Consider the following 24,838-nt stretch of genomic DNA (forward strand, 5'->3'; position numbering starts at 1 on the left):
GTCCTGATTCATCCTGAGAGCAGTCAATCATGTGCATTGGGGTCCTACTGTAAAAATATGTGAACATATAATTATTACTGTGTTAATGCATATGCACAGTCAGCCATATTTTTGACATTTCTTAGTTTTGAGCACTTGACTTTTCAATTTTATTGTTGTCTACATGTAGTTGTAGGATGTAGCTTTTACTAATAGTGATGTATGAGAAGGAAAGAACTCAGTTTAAATCTTTGATCATAGGTTAAGACTGTAGGATTGGCAAGTTTTTACATGTAAACTAAGAACATTTGTTATGGAAATCATTGATAAATAACACATAATTGAACCACACAATGCCATTTTGCAGTGTCACTTTTTAGAGCCCATGTACTTTAAAACATACTAAAGCTGTATGGATTGTGTCTTGTAACCCATTCTTAGACTAACATAGTGAAAACAAACCTATTTGTCTATCTGAGGACTTGCTTCCAATCATTTTGTTATTTGTGTGTGGAAATGACTGTCAACATACACTTCCACTGAGAACTTACTCAAAATTGTTTTCTTAAAACTACAGACAGCCTGATGGGATTGTTACACGTGAAAATTAAATGTGGTCCTTGAGTTTCTAGCAATTAGGTGCAGTATAGAACTTATTCAACTGAGCAAATATTGGACACCTGCAGTGGAGAATACAATTCATAACTACTAACCACAATTTTTGCAAATTCATCCCCCTATTTCACCCTGAAGTGATAGTTAATATTTAAAAGAGCCTGTACCCTTCAGTCAGAGAAGTATTGACCTTGCTCTTATCTGTTCACTAACAGGATCTGATATCATCAATAAGTGTCACCTCCAGTTCCTCCAAGGACATATTCTCAATGTGTGCCTCTCTGCTTCTGAGAACAATTTACGTGTACAGACTAGCTATGTTATGCTCTAATGAATCAATGGACCAACTGAAACAATAATTATCAAAGGTGGCACAAGAGGCACTTCTAGTTCTGTGGAGCTGCTTCTGTCACTCTGATTTCGGTATCAGAAAGTCCTGGTTATTATTTCTTCATCTCACTTACTCGTCTACTGTGACAGATGATTGTACTGAGCCAGAGCAAGTAGACATGGAATACAGGTACAGGAGCATAATGCTTTATTCTCTTTTTCCATGTTTATCCCCATCTATTTTTACCCCGATCATTAATTATTTCTATTTTCACTCCTTACTACTAAGTTCCTTTGTTTTTTCTCCTTACCTCGCCTCTGTCTTTTCAATTACTATTTTAAGGTGCACTTATCTATGAAATCAGAAAATAAAAGAATAAACCCAAATATTTCACTAGCAGTCCCATCAATTTAGGATATAACTACACTTAATTTCCCAGTTATATATAAGGCTTTGTACCAGTTCTTAGGAGGATGTGGAGAGGTGTTGTAGACAAGGGGACTTAGGGCCAAATCGTGGATTCCTGTAGAAGGCCTAAAGAATCAAGTTTTGAGCAGAGGAACTTCAAGGGGCAAACGGAATCTTCCCCCAATGTAAGAATCACAAGTGCAGCAGCTATTAGAACAAGGCCCTTGAAAAAGTTGCTGCACAGTGCTGTTCCTTAGCCTGCAGGGAGCGTAATGTCTCTCTGAGTGGCCTATTCTACTTTCTGATATGGAATGGTAGATGATTCGTGGAAATCAACGAATGGCTACGCAGATGGTGTCGGAGAGAAGGGTTTGGATTCTTTGACAATGGGATGGTCTTCCAAGAAGAAGGATTGCTAGGCAGAGATGGGCTCCACCTCACGAAGAGAGGGAAGAGCATCTTTGCAAGCAGGCTGGCTAACCTAGTGAGGAGGGCTTTAAACTAGGTTCACCGGGGGAAGGAGACCAAAGCACCGAGGTAAGTGGGGAAGTGGGATTCCGGGAGGAAGCACAAGAAGGAGACTGCAAGAGGGGAGGACTCCTGTCTCAGATCGAGAAAGCGGGACAATCAGCGGGTTATCTAAAGTGCCTATACACAAATGCAAGAAGCCTGGGGAACAAGCAGGGAGAACTAGAAGTCCTGGCACAGTCAGGGAATTATGATGTAATTGGAATAACAGAGACTTGGTGGGATAACTCACATGATTGGAGTACTGTCATGGATGGATATAAACTGTTCATGAAGGACAGGCAGGGCAGAAAAGGTGGGGGAGTTGCGTTGTACGTAAGAGAGCAGTATGACTGCTCAGAGCTCCAGTATGAAACTGCAGAAAAACCTGAGTGTCTCTGGATTAAATTTAGAAGTATGAACAACAAGGGTAATGTTGTGGTGGGAGTCTGCTACAGACCACCGGACCAGGGGGATGAGGTGGCCGAGGCTTTCTTCCAGCAACTAACAGAAGTTGCTAGATCACAGGCCCTGGTTCTCATGGGTGACTTTAATCACCCCGATATCTGCTGGGAGAGCAATACAGCAGTGCACAGACAATCTAGGAAGTTTCTGGAAAGTGTAGGGGACAATTTCCTGGTGCAAGTGCTGGAGGAACCAACTAGGGGAAAAGCTCTTCTTGACCTGCTGCTCACAAACAGGGAAGAAATAGTAGAGGAAGCAATAGTGGATGGGAACCTGGGAGGCAGTGACCATGAGATGGTCGAGTTCAGGATCCTGACACAAGGAAAAAGGGAAAGCAGTAGAACAGAGACCCTGGACTTCAGAAAAGCAGACTTCGACTCCCTCAGGGAACTGATGGGCAAGGTCCCCTGGGAGAATAACATGACGGGGAAAGGAGTTGAGGAAAGCTGGCTGTATTTCAAAGAAACCTTATTGAGGTTGCAGGATCAAACCATCCCGATGTGTAAGAAGAAAAGTAAATATGGCAGGCGACCAGCTTGGCTTAACAGTGAAATCCTTGCTCATCTTAAACACAAAAGAACAGCTTACAAGAAGTGGAAGATTGGACAAATAACCAGGGAGGAGTATAAAAGTATTGTTCAGGCATGCAGGTGTGAAATCAGGAAGGCCAAATCACACTTGGAGTTGCAGCTAGCCGGAGATGTTAGGAGTAACAAGAAGGGTTTTTTTAGGTATGTTAGCAACAGGAAGAAAGTCAAGGAAAGTGTGGGCCCCTTGCTGAATGAGGGAGGGAACCTAGTGACAGAGGATGTGGAGAAAGCTAGTGTACTCAATGCTTTTTTTGCCTCTGTCTTCACAGACAAGGTCAGCTCCCAGACAGCTGCACTCTGCAGCACGGTATGGGGAGGAGGTGACCAGCTCTCTGTGGAGAAAGAAGTAGTTCGGGGCTATTTAGGAAAGCTGGACGAGCACAAGTCCATGGGGCCGGATGCGCTGCATCCGAGGGTGCTAAAGGAGTTGGCCGATGAGATTGCAGAGCCATTGGCCATTATCTTTGAAAAATCATGGCGATCGGGGGAGGTCCCGGATGACTGAAAAAAAGCTAATGTAGTGCCCATCTTCAAAAAAGGGAAGAAGGAAGATCCAGGGAACTACAGGCCAGTCAGTCTCACCTCAGTCCCTGGAAAAATCATGGAACAGGTCCTCAAGGAATCAATCCTGAACCACTTAAAGGAGGGGAAAGTGATCAGGAACAGTCAGCATGGATTCACCAAGGGCAAGTCATGCCTGACTAACCTAATTGCCTTCTATGACGAGATAACCGGCTCTGTGGATGAGGGGAAAGCAGTGGATGTACTATTTCTGGACCTTAGCAAAGCTTTTGATACAGTCTTCCACAGTATTCTTGCCAGCAAGTTAAAGAAGTATGGGCTGGATGAATGGACGGTAAGGTGGATAGAAAAGTGGCTAGATGGTCGGGCTCACGGGTAGTGATCAATGGTTCCATGTCTAGTTGGCAGCCGGTATCAAGTGGAGTGCCCCAAGGGTCGGTGCTGGGGCCGGTTTTATTCAATATCTTCATTAACGATCTGGAGGATGGTGTGGACTGCACCCTTAGCAAGTTTGCAGATGACACTAAACTGGGAGGAGTGGTTGATACACTGGAGGGTAGGGATGGGATACAGAGGGACCTAGACAAATTAGAGGATTGGGCCAAAAGAAATATGATGAGGTTCAACAAGGACAAGTGCAAAGTCCTGCACTTAGGACGGAAGAATCCCATGCACTGCTACAGACTAGGGACCGAATGGCTGGGCAGCAGTTCTGCAGAAAAGGACCTAGGGGTTACGGTGGACGAAAAGCTGAATATGAGTCAACAGTGTGCCCTTGTTGCCAAGAAGGCTAATGGCATTTTGGGTTGTATAAGTAGGGGCATTTCCAGCAGATCAAGGGATGTGATCATTCCCCTCTACTCAGCACTGGTGAGGCCTCATTTGGAATACTGTGTCCAGTTTTGGGCCCCACACTACAAGAAGGATATGGATAAATTGGAGAGAGTCCAGCGGAGGGCAACAAAAATGATTAGGGGGCTGGAGCACATGACTTATGAGGAGAGGCTGAGGGAACTGGGATTGTTTAGTCTGCAGAAGAGAAGAATGAGCGGGGATTTGATAGCTGCTTTCAACTACCTGAAAGGGGGTTCCAAAGAGGATGGATCTAGACTGTTCTCAGTGGTAGAAGATGGCAGAACAAGGAGTAATGGTCTCAAGTTGCAGAGGGGGAGGTTTAGGTTGGATATTAGGAAAATCTTTTTCACTAGTAGGGTGGTGAAGAACTGGAATGGGTTACCTAGGGAGGTAGTTGAATCTCCTTCCTTAGAGGTTTTTAAGGTCAGGCTTGACAAAGCCCTGGCTGGGATGATTTAGTTGGGTTTGGTCCTGCTTTGAGCAGGGGGTTGGACTAGATGACCTCCTGAGGTCCCTTCCAACCCTGAGATTCTATGATTCTATGCGCCACTGCTTTTTGGGTTTTGTGCATCTATGCAAGGAGAGGCAGCAGACTCTACCATCAGTTGTAGAAGAATGTGAATGTTAAAGGGAGGAGATGTAAATATACTTTTGAGCATTGATTCCATCAATGGCTTGAATCATCCTCTCATTCAATTCCTCTTCAAATCTTTTCTTCTGTGATTTTGTTCTGCAATGAAAAAAGATGAGATATTATCATTGGATCTTGATTGGAAAACTGGGTTATAGTCACCAAAATGAAATTCAACAAAGCCAAATGAAAGGTGCTACAGTTAGGGAAGTAAAACTAAATGTACACATGCAAAATGAGACAGCAGCACTGCTAAAAGGATCTGGGAGTTGTGATGGATCACAACCTCAACATGAGTCAGCAATGTGATGCTATTGCAAAAAAAAAGTTGCATTAACAGAGGCACAGCATGCAAGTCACAGGAGGTGATAATACCACTGTACTCAGCGCTGGTTAGGCCTCAGCTGGAGTACTGCATCCAATTTTGGTCATTGATGTTTAGAAAGGATGTAGAGAAACAGGAAAGAATGTAGAGGTGAGCAACAAAGACAATCAGAGGGATGGAATGCAAGCCATATGAGCAAAGGCTGAAGGAACTGGGTATGTTTAGTTTGGAAAAGAGGAGATTAAGTAGCTGTCTTCAGCTACTTGAAAGGCTACTATAAAAAAGATGGAGAAAAGTTGTTCTCTTTTGCAACAGAGGGCAAGACAAGAGGCAGTGGGTTCAAACTACAGCATAGCAGATTTAGATTAAATTTCAGGAAAACTTCCTGTCAGAAGAGTAGGACAATGGAACAGACTGTCTCCTGAGGCCATGGAAGTTTCCTCACTAGAGGTTTTTAAAAGGAGGCTGGATAGCCACCTCTCTTGGATAGTTTAGACACAACAAATCTTATATCTTGGCTGGGGTTTAGACTAGATGGCCCTTGCAGTCCCTTCTAACCCTATGATTCTATGACAATCCATTCCCCAAAGAACATACTATCTAAAAGCAAAATATAAGGTTGTGCTTTAAAAATAAAACAAAACACACTTGCAGAAAATTAGAGTTGAGGAAATTTCTATTAAAGGAAAGTGCTCACCTTGGTAATGTAATGAATTTATAAAAAAGAATTTCATATTCTCAGCTCCTTAAAAATATCCATATTTGCTGCAGCTATTTTTGCTAATATTTGTCTGCATTGTGTGACTAGGTAAGAACATGCCATTCACATTCATAGGAACACTTTGTATGGCCTGAACAGAGGATTTAGAACTTTCCAGTAGCAGGTTTGGAAATAATTGTTATCAAAACTTTATTTTCAAATATATTTCAGGTTTCTCTTCATATAGTCTGTAAAATGACTATAATGAACAAAAAGATTAATTTTATTTTAAGTTAGCTGGGCATGGAATGGACATAATGTCTGCATGGATGGGACTCTCTTCTGTTACACCAGGCTTCACTTGTTGCTCACTTCAGAAGTTGTGCTCTCCTAAAACCTGGAGCACCTCAAATATCTCCAGATTTTCTCTCCATCCTTTCAAGATTAATATCCAAAATTTAAGATATAGGTAGTACCTCAGATTTGAACTACCTGAACTCCTAGAGTTTATGATAACTCTCAGATTTTAATTTTGGCAAGGTTAACTCAAGCCCTTCCCCCTCTGAGCCATGACTTTTGGATTAGTTCTTAATAACTGAGGATCTGCAGCAGGGGCAACCTATGGCACATGTGCCGATTTTCAGTGGCACTCACACTGCCCGGGTCCTGGCCACCAGTCCGGGGGGGGGTGGGGAAGCTCTGCATTTTAATTTAAATTTAAATGGAGCTTCTTAAACATTTTTAAAACCTTATTTACTTTACATACAACATGAGTTTAGTTATATATTATAGACTTATAGAAAGAGACCTTCTAAAAACGCTAAAATGTATGACTGGCACGTGAAACCTTAAATCAGAGTGAATAAATGAAGACTCGGCACACCGCTTCTGAAAGGTTGCTGACCCCTGATCTACAGGATGGTTCAATAGATAAGATAGCGTAGGTTCGTAGAGTAGTTTCTATAGAACCCTATTACTTTTCTACTGAATGCAACTGATTTCAAGACTATTGAAATGTATCACTGATTTCATGACTATTAGGTATGTGTCAAGTGTCTATCACCTATCTCTTACAAGTAGTCCAGGATAACAACAGACACTTGTCCAATCTTATCAAACCCTATCTAGCAAATAACTAAGAAGATGGGATTTCAAAAGAGCTGAGCACTCACCTAACTGTTCCCTTTGACCTCAGTGGCTGGGTGATCAGCTCTTTTAAAAATCACTACTTATTCAAGTGCCTCAATATGGATATAGGAGCCTGATTTTAGGTTCCTATTTGTGAAAATCTTGGCCATAAGCTATATTATATTTTCAGGCCAAGTTATACAATCATCATTTTTTGAACCTTTGGAGTCTATTTTAGAGTACAATTAAAGAATAAGAAAACAAAAGTATTTCCAGTATTTGAAAGAATTTCATTCTTTGAAAATATCACAATAAAATGGTTCACTCTTTCACTACAGTGCTGACATACATGATTTTCACATGCTGTGCAAACTGAAACAGAACTAATCTACTCTAGCCTTAAAGCCAGGATGTGTTTGTCAGGTCTTGTAGGATTAGCCAAAGGTTGGTCTTCCTATGGGATCCAGAACTGCTGTTGAATAGAACTACCTGGCTTCCTGTCAACCTTTTGATAGTGTACGATATATATGCAGGGCAGGGACATTGGAAGAGAATAAAGAGAGACCACAGATAGGATGAATTACCACCTTAGGCAAAGGGAATGAAAATGTTAGTTTTCAATGGAATGGTTCTTTTAAACCAATTTATGATACTTGTGATATCACTTATAGCAATGAAGAAAATATGTTATTTACAGTTTAGCTTTCTCAGGCTCTTAAAAAGATGAAATCCAGCTCTAATTTTCTTGCAATACCATGCTAATTTTATTTAAAAAAAACCAGCCATAATCCTTTCTTTTTTAAAACTTTTTCAGTTCACCTACATCCATTTCTTCTCGTTCTTTCCTACTAATGGACAGTTCAGCCATGAAAAATGACAAGTTGAACTTTATCATGTGAATTTATAAGAATTTGTCTGGCAGTAACACAGAATATGACACAAACCAGCACTTGAACCACAATAATATTTTCTGAAACTACTTTATGAAGTAAGTAACACTCAAAAAACTAATTGTCAATTGAAAAAAACCCTTACCAGAAGCCCCACTAGGGGACAATGAGGCAGCTTCACTTTCAAATGATCCACGTTGTACTGTAATGCAACTTTCTATAGGGTTAATGCTGTTTGTTGGCAGATGTGCATCCATAATTAATAAGCACCACTTTAAAATATATCTAGTTTTACATCCAATCTCTTTGTTGGAAGGACTTGCTCTAAAAATCATATTTTGGAAAAAATGGCTCTTAGTGGTAAAAGTGCTGTATCTATTGTACTTTATGTGAATAAATTTGTACATACCTTTCTCTGCAGCGCTGGAAATGATACTGACCCATTGGCACATCCTAAAAAAAACCAACCAAAAAAACCCTGTATCAATTGTAGAACATTCTGAAAATATTCCTCATGTTGAAAATATTTGTTAGACTATAGTGATGCAAAATTTGTCAAGAAGAAAACTCTGCAAATACATTAGTGCTAATCTGTTACCAGATCAATATATGAAGTTTTCAAACGGGTGTTAATAAGTAGAAGCCTTTTCACATAATAAGTTTCAATGAAGCAGAAAAAGGGAATGATTTAGAAAATATGTCAAGTATCAGAGGGGTAGCCGTGTTAGTCTGGATCTGTAAAAGCAGCAAAGAGTCTTGTGGCACCTTATAGACTAACAGACATGTTGAAGCATGAGCTTTTGTGGGTGAATACCCACTTCGTCGGATGCATTTAGTGGAAATTTCCAGGGGCAGGTATATATATGCAAGCAAGAAGCAGGCTAGAGATAATGAGGTTAGTTCAATCAGGGAGGATGAGGCCCTCTTCTAGTAGTTGAGGTGTGAAAACCAAGGGAGGAGAAATTGCTTTTGTAGTTGGCTAGCCATTCAGTCTTTGTTTAATCCTGAGCTGATGGTGTCAAATTTGCAGATGAACCGAAGCTCAGCAGTTTCTCTTTGAAATCTGGTCCTGAAGTTTTTTTGCTGCAGGATGGCCACCTTAAGATCTGCTATTGTGTGGTCAGGGAGGTTGAAGTGTTCTCCTACAGGTTTTTGTATATTGCCATTCCTAATATCTGGCAACAAGCTTCAATATAAATATTAAATTAAATATTAAATTGTTAATATGATTTGGTTGGAACCAAAAAGCTTTTTCCCTAGTTTTACTACTTTGGATCCTAATCATGATCCCACTGAAATCAATGCCAAAATTCCCATTGCTTCCAATGGGAACTAGGGTTATTCAGTGCGTTTGAAAATTAAGTACCTGATTAGGTCCCCAAATATAGTGTGACGGACTCAGGCCAGAAGGATGTAAGAGGGTAGTGGAAAGCAGGTATATCAGCCTCAGAATGAGCAGGTCCCTGTTCCCAGGATAGCCAAACAAGGGCTACTCCAGGCCAATCAAGACACCTGATGCCAATTTAACCAGTTAAGATCTTTAGGTTAATGCTGGCACCTGACCTCAATTAACTGAGAAAGAGTCAGTTAAGGCTGATAGGCTAATGGAGACAGCTGGAACCAATTATGGTCCCACTTATACTGCGTTAAAAGCTCTCCTTTCCAGTTCTCTCGAGAGGAGCTCAGGTGAAAGGAGCTGGAGGAGAGGAAGCATTACTGAACCCTGAGGTAAGGGTGAAGCTTGGAAAAGGGGACCACGGGGAAGTGGCCCAGGGAATCAAAGCAGCATCAGTGAAGGAGGGAAGCCGATCACAGCTGCTACCATTAGGGTCCCTGGGCTGGAACCCGGAGTAGAGGGCGGGCCTGGGTTCCCCCCTTCCCCTCTCTCCCGCATGATCTACAGAGATCCCTTTGAAAGGGGAAACAGACTTTGGTCCAGGCAGGACACCAAACGGTACTATGGAGCTCTAAGGAGCAACAGAGACTGTGGGTATTCCACCTTCCCACCTCCCATATCGGCCTGTGATGAAAATAGCTCAATAAGTTGTAACCTCTGCCACCATACCGGGAGAGGGAGGTTATCTTGAGGACCTTAGTGAGCTTCTGAGGCCACTGTATCCACCAGGAAGTGCGGGACCCACCAGTACAGGCTCGGAGCTTTGTCACAATAGATTATGACCATTATTTTAAAATGAAGATGATTACTGACAGCAACCATTATTTTGTGACTAAATAATAGTTTAATGCTTTTTATGGTTAACATGTTGCATTCAGGGCCGGCTCCATGCACCAGCGAAGGAAGCAGGTGCCTGGGGCGGCCAATAAAAAGGGGCGTCACTCCGTCCGTTATTGGGGCAGCACGTCCGGGTCTTTGGTAGCAATTTGGCAGTGGGTCCTTCCCTCCCTCTCTTCCTCTTCGGTGGCACTTCGGCAGCAGCTCAATCATTTTTTTTTTCTTCACTGCTTGGGGCGGCAAAAACGCTGGAGCCAGCCCTGGTTGCATTCATTTTATATTTTTGCTTTGATGTACTTACTGATCAAAATCTTGAGTTAATGAGAAGTTACATGGTTCAACTCTGCATTCTTGGTGCAAGGAATATGGGATTGAATTCAAATGTTGAGTACAACCAGAATTTCCTTTTTTTTTTTTTTTTGCTTTTTCAGTAGCAGATGATAGTGATGTGCAGTAATAACAGAGACATTGGGACTGAATGATCAGAAAAAAATCTCTTATCTAATAAAGTGCAGAATTTAATGGTGTGCTATAGCACTCTTGACCCAAATCCTCATCTATGGTTGAGGAGCCCACAATGAAGCTTGGAAAGGCAGGTGCTGCTTGTGTACTCCAGGATAACTTAGGGCAGTTGAAGAGCACAGGAAAGCCCTGGCCATGCTGCCTTTTCCCCAACTACTGCAGTGAGAGAGTATACCTCTCAGAGAATCTCTCTATACTGGTGTTCTCCTGGGGCTGTCTAGTACTGGCCTTTAATCCAGACACTGCCTGCACGGTGGTGCAAAGTAACCACATTATACCCCGGGGTTGAGTCCATAGGCCTAGAAGGCCCAAGTTTGCTCTCCAATGTGCACACACAATTCCTGTTGATTTCAGTGGGATTTCAGACTTGCACTGATAGCAGAATTTGGCCCTTTAGAATCTGATCCAAAGCCCATTAAGTCAATGGAAAGACTCTCATTGACTTCAGTGGACACTGGATCTGGCCTTTAAAACTGGATCTCAAAAGAGAAACAAAATACAGAGACACATGTTTTTGTTTAACAGGAAATAATTGTTTTTTGCACTCTTCTTATACCCGTGTCTGTCCCAGCATATTAGAGAGACAAGGTGGGTAGGTAATATATTTTATCAGACCACCTTACCTGAAGAACAGGTCCATGTAAGTTCAAAATCTTGTCTTTTTCACTAACAGAAGTTGGTCCAATAAAAGATTTTACCTCATCCCACCTGGTATCAGGAAATAATAGAACATTTAATACCAAGGAGTTAATTTTTCTTTCAAAATAGCTACACAGTTTGAAATGACATAAATAGGCCCATACTGTGGTACTAATCTTGCCATTTTCAGTGGTCATGCTGTCCCTGTGGTGTAAGTGCGCAAATGGCTTGGCTGCACCCCAAGATTCCAGGTACCGGGTCATGCGGACAGAGGCTCTCATTTTAGCTCCATCTAAGGTATGCCGGGGTCTGAAGTGGTGCTGAGGACTTCGCCTTTCTCCCTGAGGGGGAAAAAAGATGAATATTTATAGATTATTTAAATCCTGTTGTAAACCACACGAGTGCACTCACACACACGCAAACATATGTGCACTCTCTCATGCTTTATTATGGTACTATATATCCATAAATTTAACTATAACTGAGAGGTGCTGAGAGCATGCAATTCCCAGTGGCTCCAATGGGAGTTGAAGAGTTCATTTCATCTCAGGATCTCGCCATTACTGTATATATCAAACAGAAGGTTTCTTTTCCAATCCAGATAATATTTGTATATTACTTCTTGGCAACACTATCATTGTTGTCAAAATTGTCAAAATAATTGTTCTCTGAGTAACATTTTGTGTACAAGTGTGTAATAAAAGAGTACAATATTCTTTTTAAAAATAGAACTATGGTTGACAGCATAATGCATGTACTACTAACCTTGGGATTGATTACAAAGTAGGTTTTAACATTATGCTCCTTCAGATATGGGTCCCTTACATCTCCATCCCCTTCTTCCACTTTGTATGCTCCATTCAGATGTGCCAAGGTGACTGAAGTAATGTGAACACGGCTGAAATTATGTTTGTTAAATAAGTTATTATGGAACTTTAGAAATATTAATTTATAGCATTATTTTTAACTGAAAAAACCAAACATTTCAACAGTTTTCCTATATAGATTTTTGAAAATGAAAGATACAATAATTAAGGGTGCCATTTTCAAAAGTTCTTATGTGCACAAATCAGGTAGAAAGCAACAAATCTGGGGTTTTCCGTATAAAAAGTATCAGCTCGAATCATACCTTCCCTCAGGAAAACAACTAACACATATTATTGATAAGAAGCTCTAAGTCCTGGTTAAGATTTCTTCATAAAGGTCTGCCATCAATTATCTATATATTATTTATTTGATAGGAAAATGTATTAAAGTTCATGTATACAAAGCCTTACCCTGGGACTCCTCCAGCTTCCATGTGGTTTGCCAATGTAACATCATGTGACCAAACATCATACTGCCACTTCTGTAGCCCAATAACACCACAAAGGACATTTCCAGAATGCACTCCTACACGCATATTGATATCAACTCCAGTTGCATCTCTGACCTTCCTACAATTAAGAAGAATATTATGTTAGGATACAACATGGGTCCATAATTTTTAATTTACAAGAAAGCCAAACAACAGTGGTAATAGTACCTTATTTCATTTATCTCTAATACCAGGTTACTCAGATGCTTTCTTTTGCTAAATGGTTTACTTTTTATACATTATCACTATTGTCATTTTTGGAACCATTCGTTTGTAACAAATACTCATTCTAAGTTCAAACTAGAGTTCCCTTTTTTAATACCCATGTCAATTATTTTAGGAATAGTAAACCATACAGAGGAGAAACTTGGCCTTCTGACTAAGCTTGAACTGCAACTCTTTGGAAGATCTTTGTTCTATCCCAGCTCTGTTGCCAAGTATGTGTGAAATCTCTGATAAATCATGTAACTTCTCTGTACCTCAGTTAACTTACAATATTTACCTACCTCAAAAGAAGTTTTATTAATGTTTGTAAATGTTTTTAACTCCATGGAATGAAGGTGTGATTCCCGTGTATCAAACTTGGAAGATACTGAGTATGGGAAATCTTTTTTGTGAGGTTCAGAGTGGCAGTATGAAATACTGCTACGAAGAGATCCATATACAGTAGTTATTGTAGGGTTCGGTACATGATATTGGTAACATAATCAGTCTAAGGGAAAGAATGGTACCACATTACTTGCCTGTTGAATTATGGAACAAATATGGCACAGTCATTTCTCTTTCTTCTGAAGCAAGAATTGGCTTGGGCAGAAATGGGGTACTAGACCTAATGGATGACTGATTTAATCTGATATGGCAAATCCTATCTTCCTGTAACATTTCTGAAATGGTCTTTGGCCCAGAAGGTGAAAATTGGTGGAGTTTTATTTGACTGCCAATGTACAGTTAAATCTTGCTTCAAAATTATTTTTATGAAAGATGGGGTTGGAGTTCTCAGATATTCTAGGCCCCATTCACTTGATAATGCATTTTTCCTTTCCACTACTGCTCTTTTACACTGTTTTTCAGTAGCTGACATACTGTTTGTAAGTGATCTCTGTAAGCAGTCAGCATAAGATAAATGAAGCTTTGTTCTGCAGGACTGTAGTGCAATATATCTTTTTAACAGACTACTACAGAAAATCAACATCCTTGGGAGTTTTTTTGTGCTTCTGTAGAAAACAGGAGAGGACAAAGGTCTCCCAGCTTTATTTATTTATTTTCTCCCCTACCTTGCACCCATCAGAACATTATACTGAGATTATTCAGTTTTGATCTGTTATTACAGTGATGCAAAAAACAAACAAAAACACAAGCCAGAAAAGTTTAAAAGAAATCAATTATGTTGATCCTTGGATCATGAAACAGGCTACAGAATATTGTAAAGAAAATAAACCAAACCTTAATAAATATTAAGTATTACAAAAATACACAGTTTAGTAAATGAAATCATTATGAACTGTTATTGCAATTATACTCAGGACAGTAAGACTGGGAGAATAAAATGTAGTTGAAGAAAAGGCACTTTAAAGACACATTAGAAACATTTTCATGTAAGGAAGAACAATGTTTGGAGTGGCATGGAATGGGAAGTCTGTTAATGCAAAAGGTTGGGTTCATTCAGGAAGAAATTACTGTATATCCGGTGTAAGAAGAGCTATATTAAAAGAGTTGAATCATAAAAAAAAATCAGTTAAAATGCTTTCTTTTCTTAATATTTCTTATGTAAGATAAATTGCTGTTCTGGCTAACTAGCAGGCTTTTTCAGAGGAAACCAAAGCAAGTTCTTGATTTCTTTTAGATTTCTTTAAGGAGGGATGTATTAACAAAAGAAGAATTAGAAAGACTATTGTAAATTAGAGTTATGGATGCAAAATGTCTAAGGCTGTGGAACTACTCACATTTTTTAAATTATGCATGTGCTTAAGTGCCTTGCTGATCTGGGCTTTCTGACTAGAATAAATATGCATACAGACAACTAGATACAGAAATGAAGAATATACACACTCCGATTCAGCAGAGCACTTAGGCTAGGATTTTTCAAAGGAGCCTAAAGGGAGCCCAAATCCCTTTAAATTTGATTTCATTTGGGACGTGGGCACTTTGGGTCCCATGAAAATCCCAGTATTAAGCACACGCTTAAGTGCTTTGCTGAATCAGGACTACAGAAACTGAATGTTCACCCTATTTAAAGGGTTTTTGTTGTTCCAACAATTACTTTCACGTCAATGAAAATGTTCTCTGAACATGAAAGAATTTCATGAGATTAAATCAAAGACAGCTGTTGAGAACCTCTAGTTGAGTAATATTTAATTGAGAAGGCTACCAGATGGTTGTGCGGGAGAGAGGTGAAGGAAAAACAACAACAGAATTTAAAATGAAATGTAGAATATTTCTTTGACATACAATTCTATGATTCTATGATTCTGAAGGGACCTCAAGAGGTCATCTAGTCCAGTCCTCTGCACGCATGGAAGAACTGATTATTCTCTAGACCATCCCTGACAAGTGTTTGTCTAATCTGCTCTTAAAAAATCTCCAATGATGGGGATTCCACAACTTCCCTAGGCAATTTATTCCAGTGCTTAACCACTCTGACAATCAGGAAGTTTTTCCTATTGTCCAACCTAAATTCCCTTCCTACAATTTAAGCCCATTGCTTCTTGTTCTATCCTCAGAGGTTAAGGATAACAATTTGTCTCCCTATTTTTTATAACAACCTTTTATGTACTTGAAAAGGATGATCATGTCCCCTTTCAGTCTTCTCTTTTTCAGACTAAACAAACACATTTTTTTTCAATATTCCCTCACAGAACATCTTAGCTTTATGCTTAAGCCATCCAATTGAGGTACAATTGCTGTTAGTACAACAGGAAGCATACGTGCATATGGCTTGATGGGAGTTGTGGGTACTGAGCTCCTTTATAAGTAAGGCAATAACTGTAAGACATATTGACTCCATATTGTGTAACATAGACCACAGATGTAAAGCATTCTGAAATAAAGATGATCAGTAGGACTATTCACATATTTACATGGGAGTAATCACAACTTTTTACTTCAGTTGGGATAGTCGTGTTTAAGAACCAGGCTGAATAAGGGACTAAGACCACAGATGACTAACTAGGCTTTCTAATTTTTCCTATTGCCTACCAATTTGGTCTAATTCAGGGGTCTCAAACTCAAATGACCACGAGGGTCACATGAGGACTAGTGAATAGAACCGAGGGCTGCATCACTGACATCCACCCTCGCTGCCTCTTGCCCCGCCCCCACTCCACCCCTTCCATTAGGCCTCGCCCCTGCCCCAACTCTTTCCACTCCTTCCCTGCCCCAATCCAACCCCTTTCCCGAAGTCCCCCAGGGGGTGCAGGTGGTGTGCAGGGTGTGGCAGGGGGCTCAGGGCAGGGCATTGGTGGGTCAGGTGCAAGAGGGTGAGGGGTACGGCAGGTGGCTCAGGACAGGGAGTGCAGGAGAGGTGCAGGATGCGGCAGGGGGCTCAGGGCAGGGAGTTGGGGCGCAGGAGGGGTGTGGGATGTGGCAGGTGGCTCAGGGCAGGGGGTTGGGGTGTGGGATGTGGCAGGGGGCTCAGGGCAGGGGGTTGGGGTGTGGGATGTGGCAGGGGGCTCAGGGCAGGGGGTTGGGGTGTGGGATGTGGCAGGGGGCTCAGGGCAGGGGGTTGGGGTGCAGGGTGCGAGCTCCAGCCTGGTGCCACTTACCTAGAGTGGCTCCAGGGTGGCAGCGGCACGCACCGGGGGCCAGAGCAGGCTCCCTGCCTGCCTGCCCTGGCCCCCGGCCCCACACCCTCCATTCCAGGAAGCAGCTGAAACCGTGTCCCTGCAGCCCCTGGGGGAGGGGGAGGGGCTCAGGGTTCTGTGCATGCGCTGCTCTTGCTGCTCCTCCAGGTACCTCCCTCGAAGCTCCCATTGGCCGCGGTTCCCTGTTCCCGGCCAATGGGAGCTGCAGGGGGCGGTGCCTGGAAGGAGGCAATGCAGGAGCCCTCTGCCTCCTTTTCCCTCCCCCCACGGCCCGAAGGGGCGTGCTGCCAGCTGCTTCAGACAGTGGCGCAGGGCTCGCAACGCCACAGGGGGCAATCCAGTGGGTAGGCAAAGGGGCGGGGCGGGGAGCTTAGCGGGCCGCATGTTTGAGACCCATGGTCTAATTCCTCTTTTACTTTAGAGGCCACTGGAGCTGAAATTATCCTCATATGTACAGCAAAATCTATGCACAACTGCTAGTTTTAGTAGCAAAGTGCTTTACTTTTGTCGTTCAGGGCCTCAGTGTCCACACATGTATTGACCTGAAACAACTACAAAAAATATTTCAGAGAGAGAAAAATAAATCCCATACATATTAGATGACTTCCTCCCACAAGCATTATTTTTCCTTCTAGGTTTTGCAGTGGCGGATTTAGAGTTAGTGGGGCCCTGTGCGCTCTGGGAGGAAGTTTGGGTGTGGGGTGTGGGCTCTGGGCTGGGTCAGGGAGTTGGGTTGCAGAAGGGGGTAAGGGCTGCGGGTTCTGGGAGGAAGTTTGGATGTGGGGTACAGGCTCTGGGCTGGGTCCGGGAGTTGGGTTGCGCAAGGGGGTGAGGGGTGTGGGCTCTGGGAGGAAGTTTTTGTGCGGGGTGCAGGCTCTGGGCTGGGGAAGGGGGTTGCGGTAGGGCAAGGAGCAGGGTGGCGGTGCTTATCTTGGGCAGCGTGGCTCCCAAAGCGACTGGCACATCCCTCTGGCAGTGGCTCCTAGGCGCGGGAGACAGAGTCTCTGTGTGCCGCTGCCCCCAGAGCTCCCATTGGCCACAGTTCCCGGCCAATGGGAGCTGCAGTGTTTGTGCTTGGGGCAGGGGCAACATGTAGAGACACCCCCCTAGGGGCCACAGGGACATGCCAGCAGCCAGGCACTTCCAGGAGCAGCATGCGGCCACCAGCCATGGAATGTAGACAGCTTGCCTGCCTGAGCCCTGCTGCACCACTGGCTGGGACACGGGGGCAGGTTGTCAGATGAGATTTGTCCTGCATTTTGGGGGCCCTCCTGTCATTGGGGGCCCAATGCCACCACATTTTTGTTTGTTTCATGGTAGATACGCCTTTGAGGTTTTGCAAGTAGTTTTTAGCAAGTTGGTCATCACACAGATGTAGTGACAATGAAGGAAATATGGAGTTATTAATAACAATACAGACATGCATTAAAAGTCCAAAATCTTGGCTTAATTTAGGCCTAAGCCTTTAAAATATGTCAAATAGCAGATCCTGTTTCTGTATTTCAAAAAGAGGAGATGTAGGTTGAGTAACTACTAACCACAGACTCTTGCTAAGCTGTGAAGCAAATTTCTCTTTTACCTTCTACGCTTTAGGCCTATACATTTGCAATAGAGATATAATAGATCAAGCTATAATATTTGTTACAATATTGTAACAAATCAAGTTATTACCTAGATAAAATAATACAGCTGTCAAAATAAATAAAAGATGTCAATTAATATTTTTAAAATGTTACCAGAAAATTAAAGCTGTCGAAAGCATTCTGTAATGGACCTCTTTGCTGCAGCCCCAAACTCCTTCCTCATACTTGCTCATTCCTCCACTCGCTAGTATACCTCCTTTCCCATGTTTAATTCCTCCCCTCCCCCACCTACTTTAATTACATTCCCCGCAAACTAAAATTGCTACCCACAATTCACAATTTGTTGTAACCTCCGGACACTCAGTCAAAACTCCTTTTGTCTTAGCTAGAGGCTTGTGATTAAATTGCCCTTAGTTATGTTAATTAAGAGTGAGTTCACAGCCATCAAGAGGTCTGTGATTCATCCAGTCATCAGTACCCCTCAGGCCTGGTCTACACTACGCGTTTAAACCGGTTTTAGGAGCGATTTAACGCCATACCCGTCCACACTAAGAGGCCCTTTATATCGGTATAAAGGGCTCTTTAAACCGGTTTCTGTACTCCTCCCTAACGAGAGGAGTAGCGCTAATATCGGTATTAACATATCGGATTGGGGTTAGTGTGGCCGCAGATCGACGGTATTGGCCTCCGGGCGGTATCCCACAGTGCACCCCTGACCGCTCTGGACAGCAATCTGAACTCGGATGCAGTGGCCAGGTAGACAGGAAAAGCCCCGCGAACTTTTGAATATTTCCTGTTTGCCCAGCGTGGAGCTCCGATCAGCACGGGTGGTGATGCAGTTAAAAATCAAAATAAAGAAAGAGCTCCAGCATGGACGATGCGGATGTGATCGCTGTAAGGGCAGGCAAATCTGTTCTATCAGTGCTCCGTTACAGAAGACGAAATTCAAAATCATTTTTTAAATATCTCCAGACAGATGCCATAGCAGGGACTCAGCGCAATGCTGCGTGACAAGCGTAACGGAAAGCCAAAGAATCAAATGGACGCTCATGGACTGGAGGACTCAAGCTATCCCACAGTTCCTGCAGTCTCTGAAAAGCATTTGCATTCTTGGCTGAGCTCCAAATGCTTCTAGGGTCAAAAACAGTGTCCGCGGTGGGTCAGGGCATAGCTAGGCAATTTACGCACCCCCCCACCCACCCCCAGAAGTGAAAGGGAAAACAATCCTGTCTTGACTCTTTTACATGTCACCCTATCTTTACTGAATGCTGCAGATAGACGCGATGGTGCAGCACTCAACACCAACATCCTTGCTCCCCCCACGCTATGGATGGCTGATGGTGCAATACGACTGGTATCCGTCGTCGTCATCATCAGCCTATTGGCACATGGGGCAGTGCAAAAGGACTGGTAACCATGCTGACTAGCATCCGTCAGGTCGATCAAGGGCGCCTGGCCCTAATTTTTCCTGGTAGATGGTACAATATGGCTGATAACCATCATCATCATAGCAACAGGGGGCTGAGCTTCATCAGCCCCCACCCTTCATGTGTAAAGAAAAGATTCAATTGCCCCTGGACTAGCAGCAGGATGCTGGGCTCCTCTCCTCCACACTCCTTAATGTCCTATCTGGACTATCATAGCAACTGGAGGCTGCCTTCCACTCATTTCTCACTAACAAGTATTCCTGCATTCTTTATTACTTCATCACACAAGTGGGGGGACAATGCTATGGTAGCCCAGGAAGGCTGGGGAAGAATGGAATGAACAGGTGGGGTTGTTGCAGGAGCACCCCCTGTGAATAGCATACAGCTCATAATCTATGCAGGATCTGACACAGAGCAGCTGTGCTCTCTGGTTCTCTGATACAGTGGTTCTCTAGTACACTTGCCCATATTCTAGGCAGGACTGATTCTATTTTTAGATACCAAAAAGAAGGGATTGACTCAGGGAGTCATTCCCAATTTTGGCTTTTGTGCCCCTGGCTAAGAGCAGCCAGGGGCACTTATGACAGCAACAGATGGAGCAGTGCAAAAGGACTGGTAGCCACGATCATCTTATTACCAATTTATGGTATGGTAGATGGTACAATATGGCTGATAACCATCTCTGCTATCATGCAAAAGCAAAAGCATGCAGCTGTGTAGCGCTGCTGAATCGCCTCTGTGAGCGGCATCTAGTACACATACGGTGACAGTCACAAAAGGCGAAACAGGCTCCATGATTGCCATGCTATGGCATCTTCCAGGGCAATCCAGGGAAAAAAGGCATGAAATGCTTGTCTGCCGTTGCTTTCCCAGCGGAAGGAGTGACTGACGACATTTACCCAGAACCACCCGCGACAATGATTTTTGCCGCATCAGGCACTGGGATCTCAACCCGGAAATTCAAAGGGGCGGGGGAGGCTGCGGGAACTATGGGATAGCTACGGAATAGCTACCCACAGTGCAATGCTCCAGAAATCGACGCTAGCCTCGGACCGTGGACGCACACCACCGATTTAATGTGTTTAGTGTGGCCGCGCACACTCGATTTTATACAATCTGTTTTGTTAAACCGGTTTATGCAAATTCGGAATAGTCCCGTAGTGTAGACGTACCCTCAGTTTAACAGTGCAAAGCAGGAGAAGGAAACAGGCTTTTGGAGGCTGGTGAGTCTAACTTGGGAACTCCTTAGTCAAATGACCCCAAATCTTGGTCAAATGCTAAGTTCCCTCTAAGCTGCGCAGCCAAGCCTATCAAGGGTTGTGCAGGCTCTCAGGGCTGCGACGGGGAGAGATGGGGAGAGATGCTCTTTCACAGCCCCGGAGCTGCTGCGGCCAGGGAGAGGTGCCTCTTCTCCACAGCCCAGGAGCTGCTGCGGTGAGAGAGGGCTGGGGGGAGTCCTCTCTGCCCACCATGGCCCTGGGACAGCCTGCATCCCAAACCCCTCATCCCTGGCCCCATCCCCAAGCCCGCATCCCCAGTTGGAGCCCTCTGCACCCAAACCCTCTGCTCCAGCCCTGAGTCCTCTCCCACACACCGAGTCCCTCAGTCCCACCCCCACCACACATCACCTCCCTATTGGTACACATAACAAAATTCATTCCGCACATGCATGGGAAAAATTAGAGGGAACCAAAATTGGTCAAAGCAGCGAAGAGTCTTGTGGCACCTGCTCATGCTCCCAAACGTCTGTTAGTCTATAAGGTGCCACAAGACTCTTCGCTGCTTTTACAGATCCAGACTAACATGGCTACCCCTCTGAAAATTGGTCAAACGACCCGATGCCCCCATGAAGTACACCAAATTTCAAAGCAGTTCAATTAATTGTTCAAATTTTAGAGCACTTACAAACATTAAAGCATATGAAATGGTGGGAATGGAAACACCTTTAGTCATTTTGCTGTTTTGGTGCATGCACAGTGTAAAAAACTCATGCATTAATGACTTAAATACTTTTCTCAGTTTGGGACACCCAAAGATTTAGTGGGTGCCTTGCACTACGTTGGGTAAAACTCGACAGATTGAGACCATTTTAACCTGCATCACATCAACAGTTTGATCTCTAGCTCTGTGGGAACCCCACCCCCACCCTAGAATTTTTTTTAATGGCTGTATTTTGGGGGGCTGATCTCTCTGGAATCCTGTCTTCAAATGACTCAAAATGTGGGCTACTAACCCACCGCTGGACCCTCCTGAGGCATACCAAGTTTTAAAGGAATCCGACAAAGCACATAGATTTTAAAGGACTTAAAAAGGTTGAGCATTAAACAGATGTTGTGGTGCAACCTTAACTATAGCAGTGCTGCCATGCCACTATAATAAAATGTCCTATTTTGTTCCCAGAAGCCAAAACAACTGAGAGAGCGAGAGCAAACTGTCATTGCCTGGAAAGCAAGAGTGCCCTTTGCTTGGTAAAATGACTGCACTGCACCTTAAGTGGGGGAGAGGGGCGGGCATTGTCTGGCTCTCTGGGGGAAGGAGTATAGTGCTTTTTGGGTGGGGGGTGAATGAGAGACTCAGGAGCTGCTGCAAAGTAGAGTGGGTCAGTGTGGTGACACTGACTCATCCCCCGGTGACTGGCAGGGCTGGGGAGTTGATAAAGGGCAAACCTGGCGGGAGAAGTCCCTTTTCCACAGATCAGGTGGAGCAACATCCACGCTCCCTCCCCTTGGAGGTATCAAAATACCAGGTTTGGGTCAGGATCTGCTGAGGGCATTGTGCTAGTTGCTGCTTTCTAGATGGGCTGGGAAGGAATTTTTCCCTTACCACAGATTGGCCAAGGTGGACTGGATATTTTTTTTTTGCCTTCCCTACAGCAGGTTCAGGGGGTGGGAGGCTTTGTTATGGTGAGTAAGGAAGGGAATTAGACTCTGATGTCACAACTTGTTATGTAGAAGCAGCAAAGAATCCTGTGGCACCAAGACTCTTGCATCCGAAGAAGTGGGTATTCACCCACGAAAGCTCATGCTGCAAAACGTCTGTTAGTCTATAAGGTGCCACAGGATTCTTTGCTGCTTCTACAGAACCAGACTAACACGGCTACCCCTCTGATACTTGACAACTTGTTATGTAAGTGTGGGGGGGATGTCCAGTGCAGATACGCCATAGGGAAGGGATACAGTGACCGGATAACTGGCTTCGTAAAGGACTTTAAAAGCAGATGTTTGTTAAAAGACTGTAATGGGGGAGGGGAATTCAGGGCTCCTATTACTGGTATGGCATGGCTCCAACCCCCCCTTCCTTATAGCCCAGCTTAACCCTCATTTGGGGACAGGGGGAGCAGAGGGATGGTAAGGTCCCAGCAATGGGTTGGCTGGGGCACTTGGATGGAAAAAGCGGGGGGGGAGGGGTGGCGAAACTGAAATGATCATGAAGTTACCTGTACTGTACGCTTTATCTGCCGGGTAATCCCAGACATCTAATAATAAAGTTCTGGCCTGATTAAAACCATATCAAGTGTCTCCTGTCCTTCTTTTGGTATAACTGGACAATATAAAATCTTATCAATGACAAGAACTCTATTAACTGTCTTTTAAGTCTCATCTAGGGAGATTGCTTGAAATCCAGAAAGAATAAGAATACAGCTATCATAACACCTGTATGAACTCTCTTATCTGTCTCAAGAAACCAGTCATTGCAACTGATAAATAGAATAATTACTTTTATAAGTATACTGTTTCCCTAAATTGCACCCTGTTCCCAGTAAGCTAAGTACTTCTCAAAAGTACATACGTGAGTTAAAACCTTCTTAACACATTAAATGTATGATGTGTACTTGTATTTCGCTAACAAGATTAGTCTTAGGGTACGTCTACACTACGGGATTATTCTGAATTTGCATAAACCGGTTTTGTAAAACAGAATTTATAAAATCGGGTGGAGCGCGGCCATACTAAGCACATTAAATCGGTGGTGTGCGTCCATGGTCCGTGGCTAGCGTCGATTTCTGGAGCGTTGCACTGTGGGTAGCTATTCCCTAGCTATCCCATAGTTCCCGCAGCCTCCCCCGCCCCTTGGAACTTCCGGGTTGAGATCCCAGTGCCTGATGGGGCAATAATCATTGTCGCGGGTGGTTCTGGGTAAATGTCGTCAGTCACTCCTTCGTCTGGGAAAGCAACGGCAGACAAGCATTTCGCGCCTGTTTTTCCCCTGGATTGCCCTGGCAGATGCCATAGCATGGCAATCATGGAGCTTTTTTTGCCGTTTGTGACTCTCACCGTATGTGTACTAGATGCCGCTCACAGAGGCGATTCAGCAGCGCTACACAGAAGCATGCTTTTGCTTTTGCATGACAGCAGAGATGGTTACTAGCCATATTGCACCATCCAAACCCTTCCATAAATTGGAACTGAGGATGATCATGGCTACCAGTCCTTTTGTACCATTTGCTGCTAGTGCCCCTGGTCAATCAGCCAGGGGCGCAAAAGCCAAGAGTGGTTACTAGCCATATTGCACCTTCCATCGTTTTGTACCATTGGCTGCTGTCATAAGTGCCCCTGGCCGATCAGCCAGGGGCGCAAAAGCAAAAATTGGGAATGACTCCCTGAGTCAATCCCTCCTTTTTGGTATCTAAAAATAGAATCAGTGCTGCCTAATATAGGCAAGTGTGCTAGAGAACCACCTGCTCTGTGTCAGAGCCCGCAGAAATTATTATCTGTATGCTATTCACAGGGGGTGCTCCTGTAACAACCCCACCTGTTGATTCCGTTCTTCCCCCAGCCTTTCTTGGCTACCGTAGCATTGTCCCCCCACTTGTGTGATGAATTAATAAAGAATGCAGGAATAAGACACACTGACTTGTTAGTGAGAAATGAGTGGAAGGCAGCCTCCAGCTGCTATGATAGTCCAGACAGGACATTAAGCAGTGTGTAGGAGAGAAGCCCAGCATCCCGCTGCTAGTCCAGTGGCAACTGAATCTTTTCTTTACACATGAAGGGTGGGGGCTGATGGAGCTCAGCCCCCTGTTGCTATGATGAGGATGGTTACCAGCCATATTGCACCATCCATCCACCAGAAAAAATTAGGGCCAATAGGCTGATGACGAGGACGGTTACCAGTCCTTTTGTACCATCAGCTGAGGCTGATGATGAGGATGGATTTCCATCATTTTGTACGATCAGCTTATGCTGATGATGAGGATGGATTTCCATCCTTTTGTACCATCAGCCGCCCATGGCGGGGGGGGGAGCAAGGATGTTGGTGTTGAGTGCTGCACTATCGCGTCTATCTGCAGCATTCAGTAAAGATAGGGTGACATGTAAAAGAGTCAGAGGA

The 24,838-nt window shown here is 43.7% G+C and overlaps 1 protein-coding gene across 2 annotated transcripts in view; it reads right to left on the bottom strand.

Annotated features, from left to right (window-relative positions):
* ADCY2 (adenylate cyclase 2) overlaps positions 1–24,838 on the bottom strand; it is a 435,859-nt gene that overhangs the window by 102,728 nt on the left and 308,293 nt on the right. For both annotated transcript variants that reach the window (XM_045005617.1, XM_045005618.1), the window contains 5 exons: positions 12,618–12,776; positions 12,106–12,238; positions 11,505–11,681; positions 8,356–8,399; positions 4,922–5,002 (listed from right to left, as the gene is read on the bottom strand). In XM_045005617.1, the coding sequence (XP_044861552.1) occupies positions 4,922–5,002; positions 8,356–8,399; positions 11,505–11,681; positions 12,106–12,238; positions 12,618–12,776 (594 nt within the window). The remainder of the gene's footprint in view (positions 1–4,921; positions 5,003–8,355; positions 8,400–11,504; positions 11,682–12,105; positions 12,239–12,617; positions 12,777–24,838) is intronic.

The sequence above is a fragment of the Mauremys mutica genome, chromosome 2 (assembly GCF_020497125.1).
Source record: "Mauremys mutica isolate MM-2020 ecotype Southern chromosome 2, ASM2049712v1, whole genome shotgun sequence".
Lineage (NCBI taxonomy): Eukaryota > Metazoa > Chordata > Testudines > Geoemydidae > Mauremys > Mauremys mutica.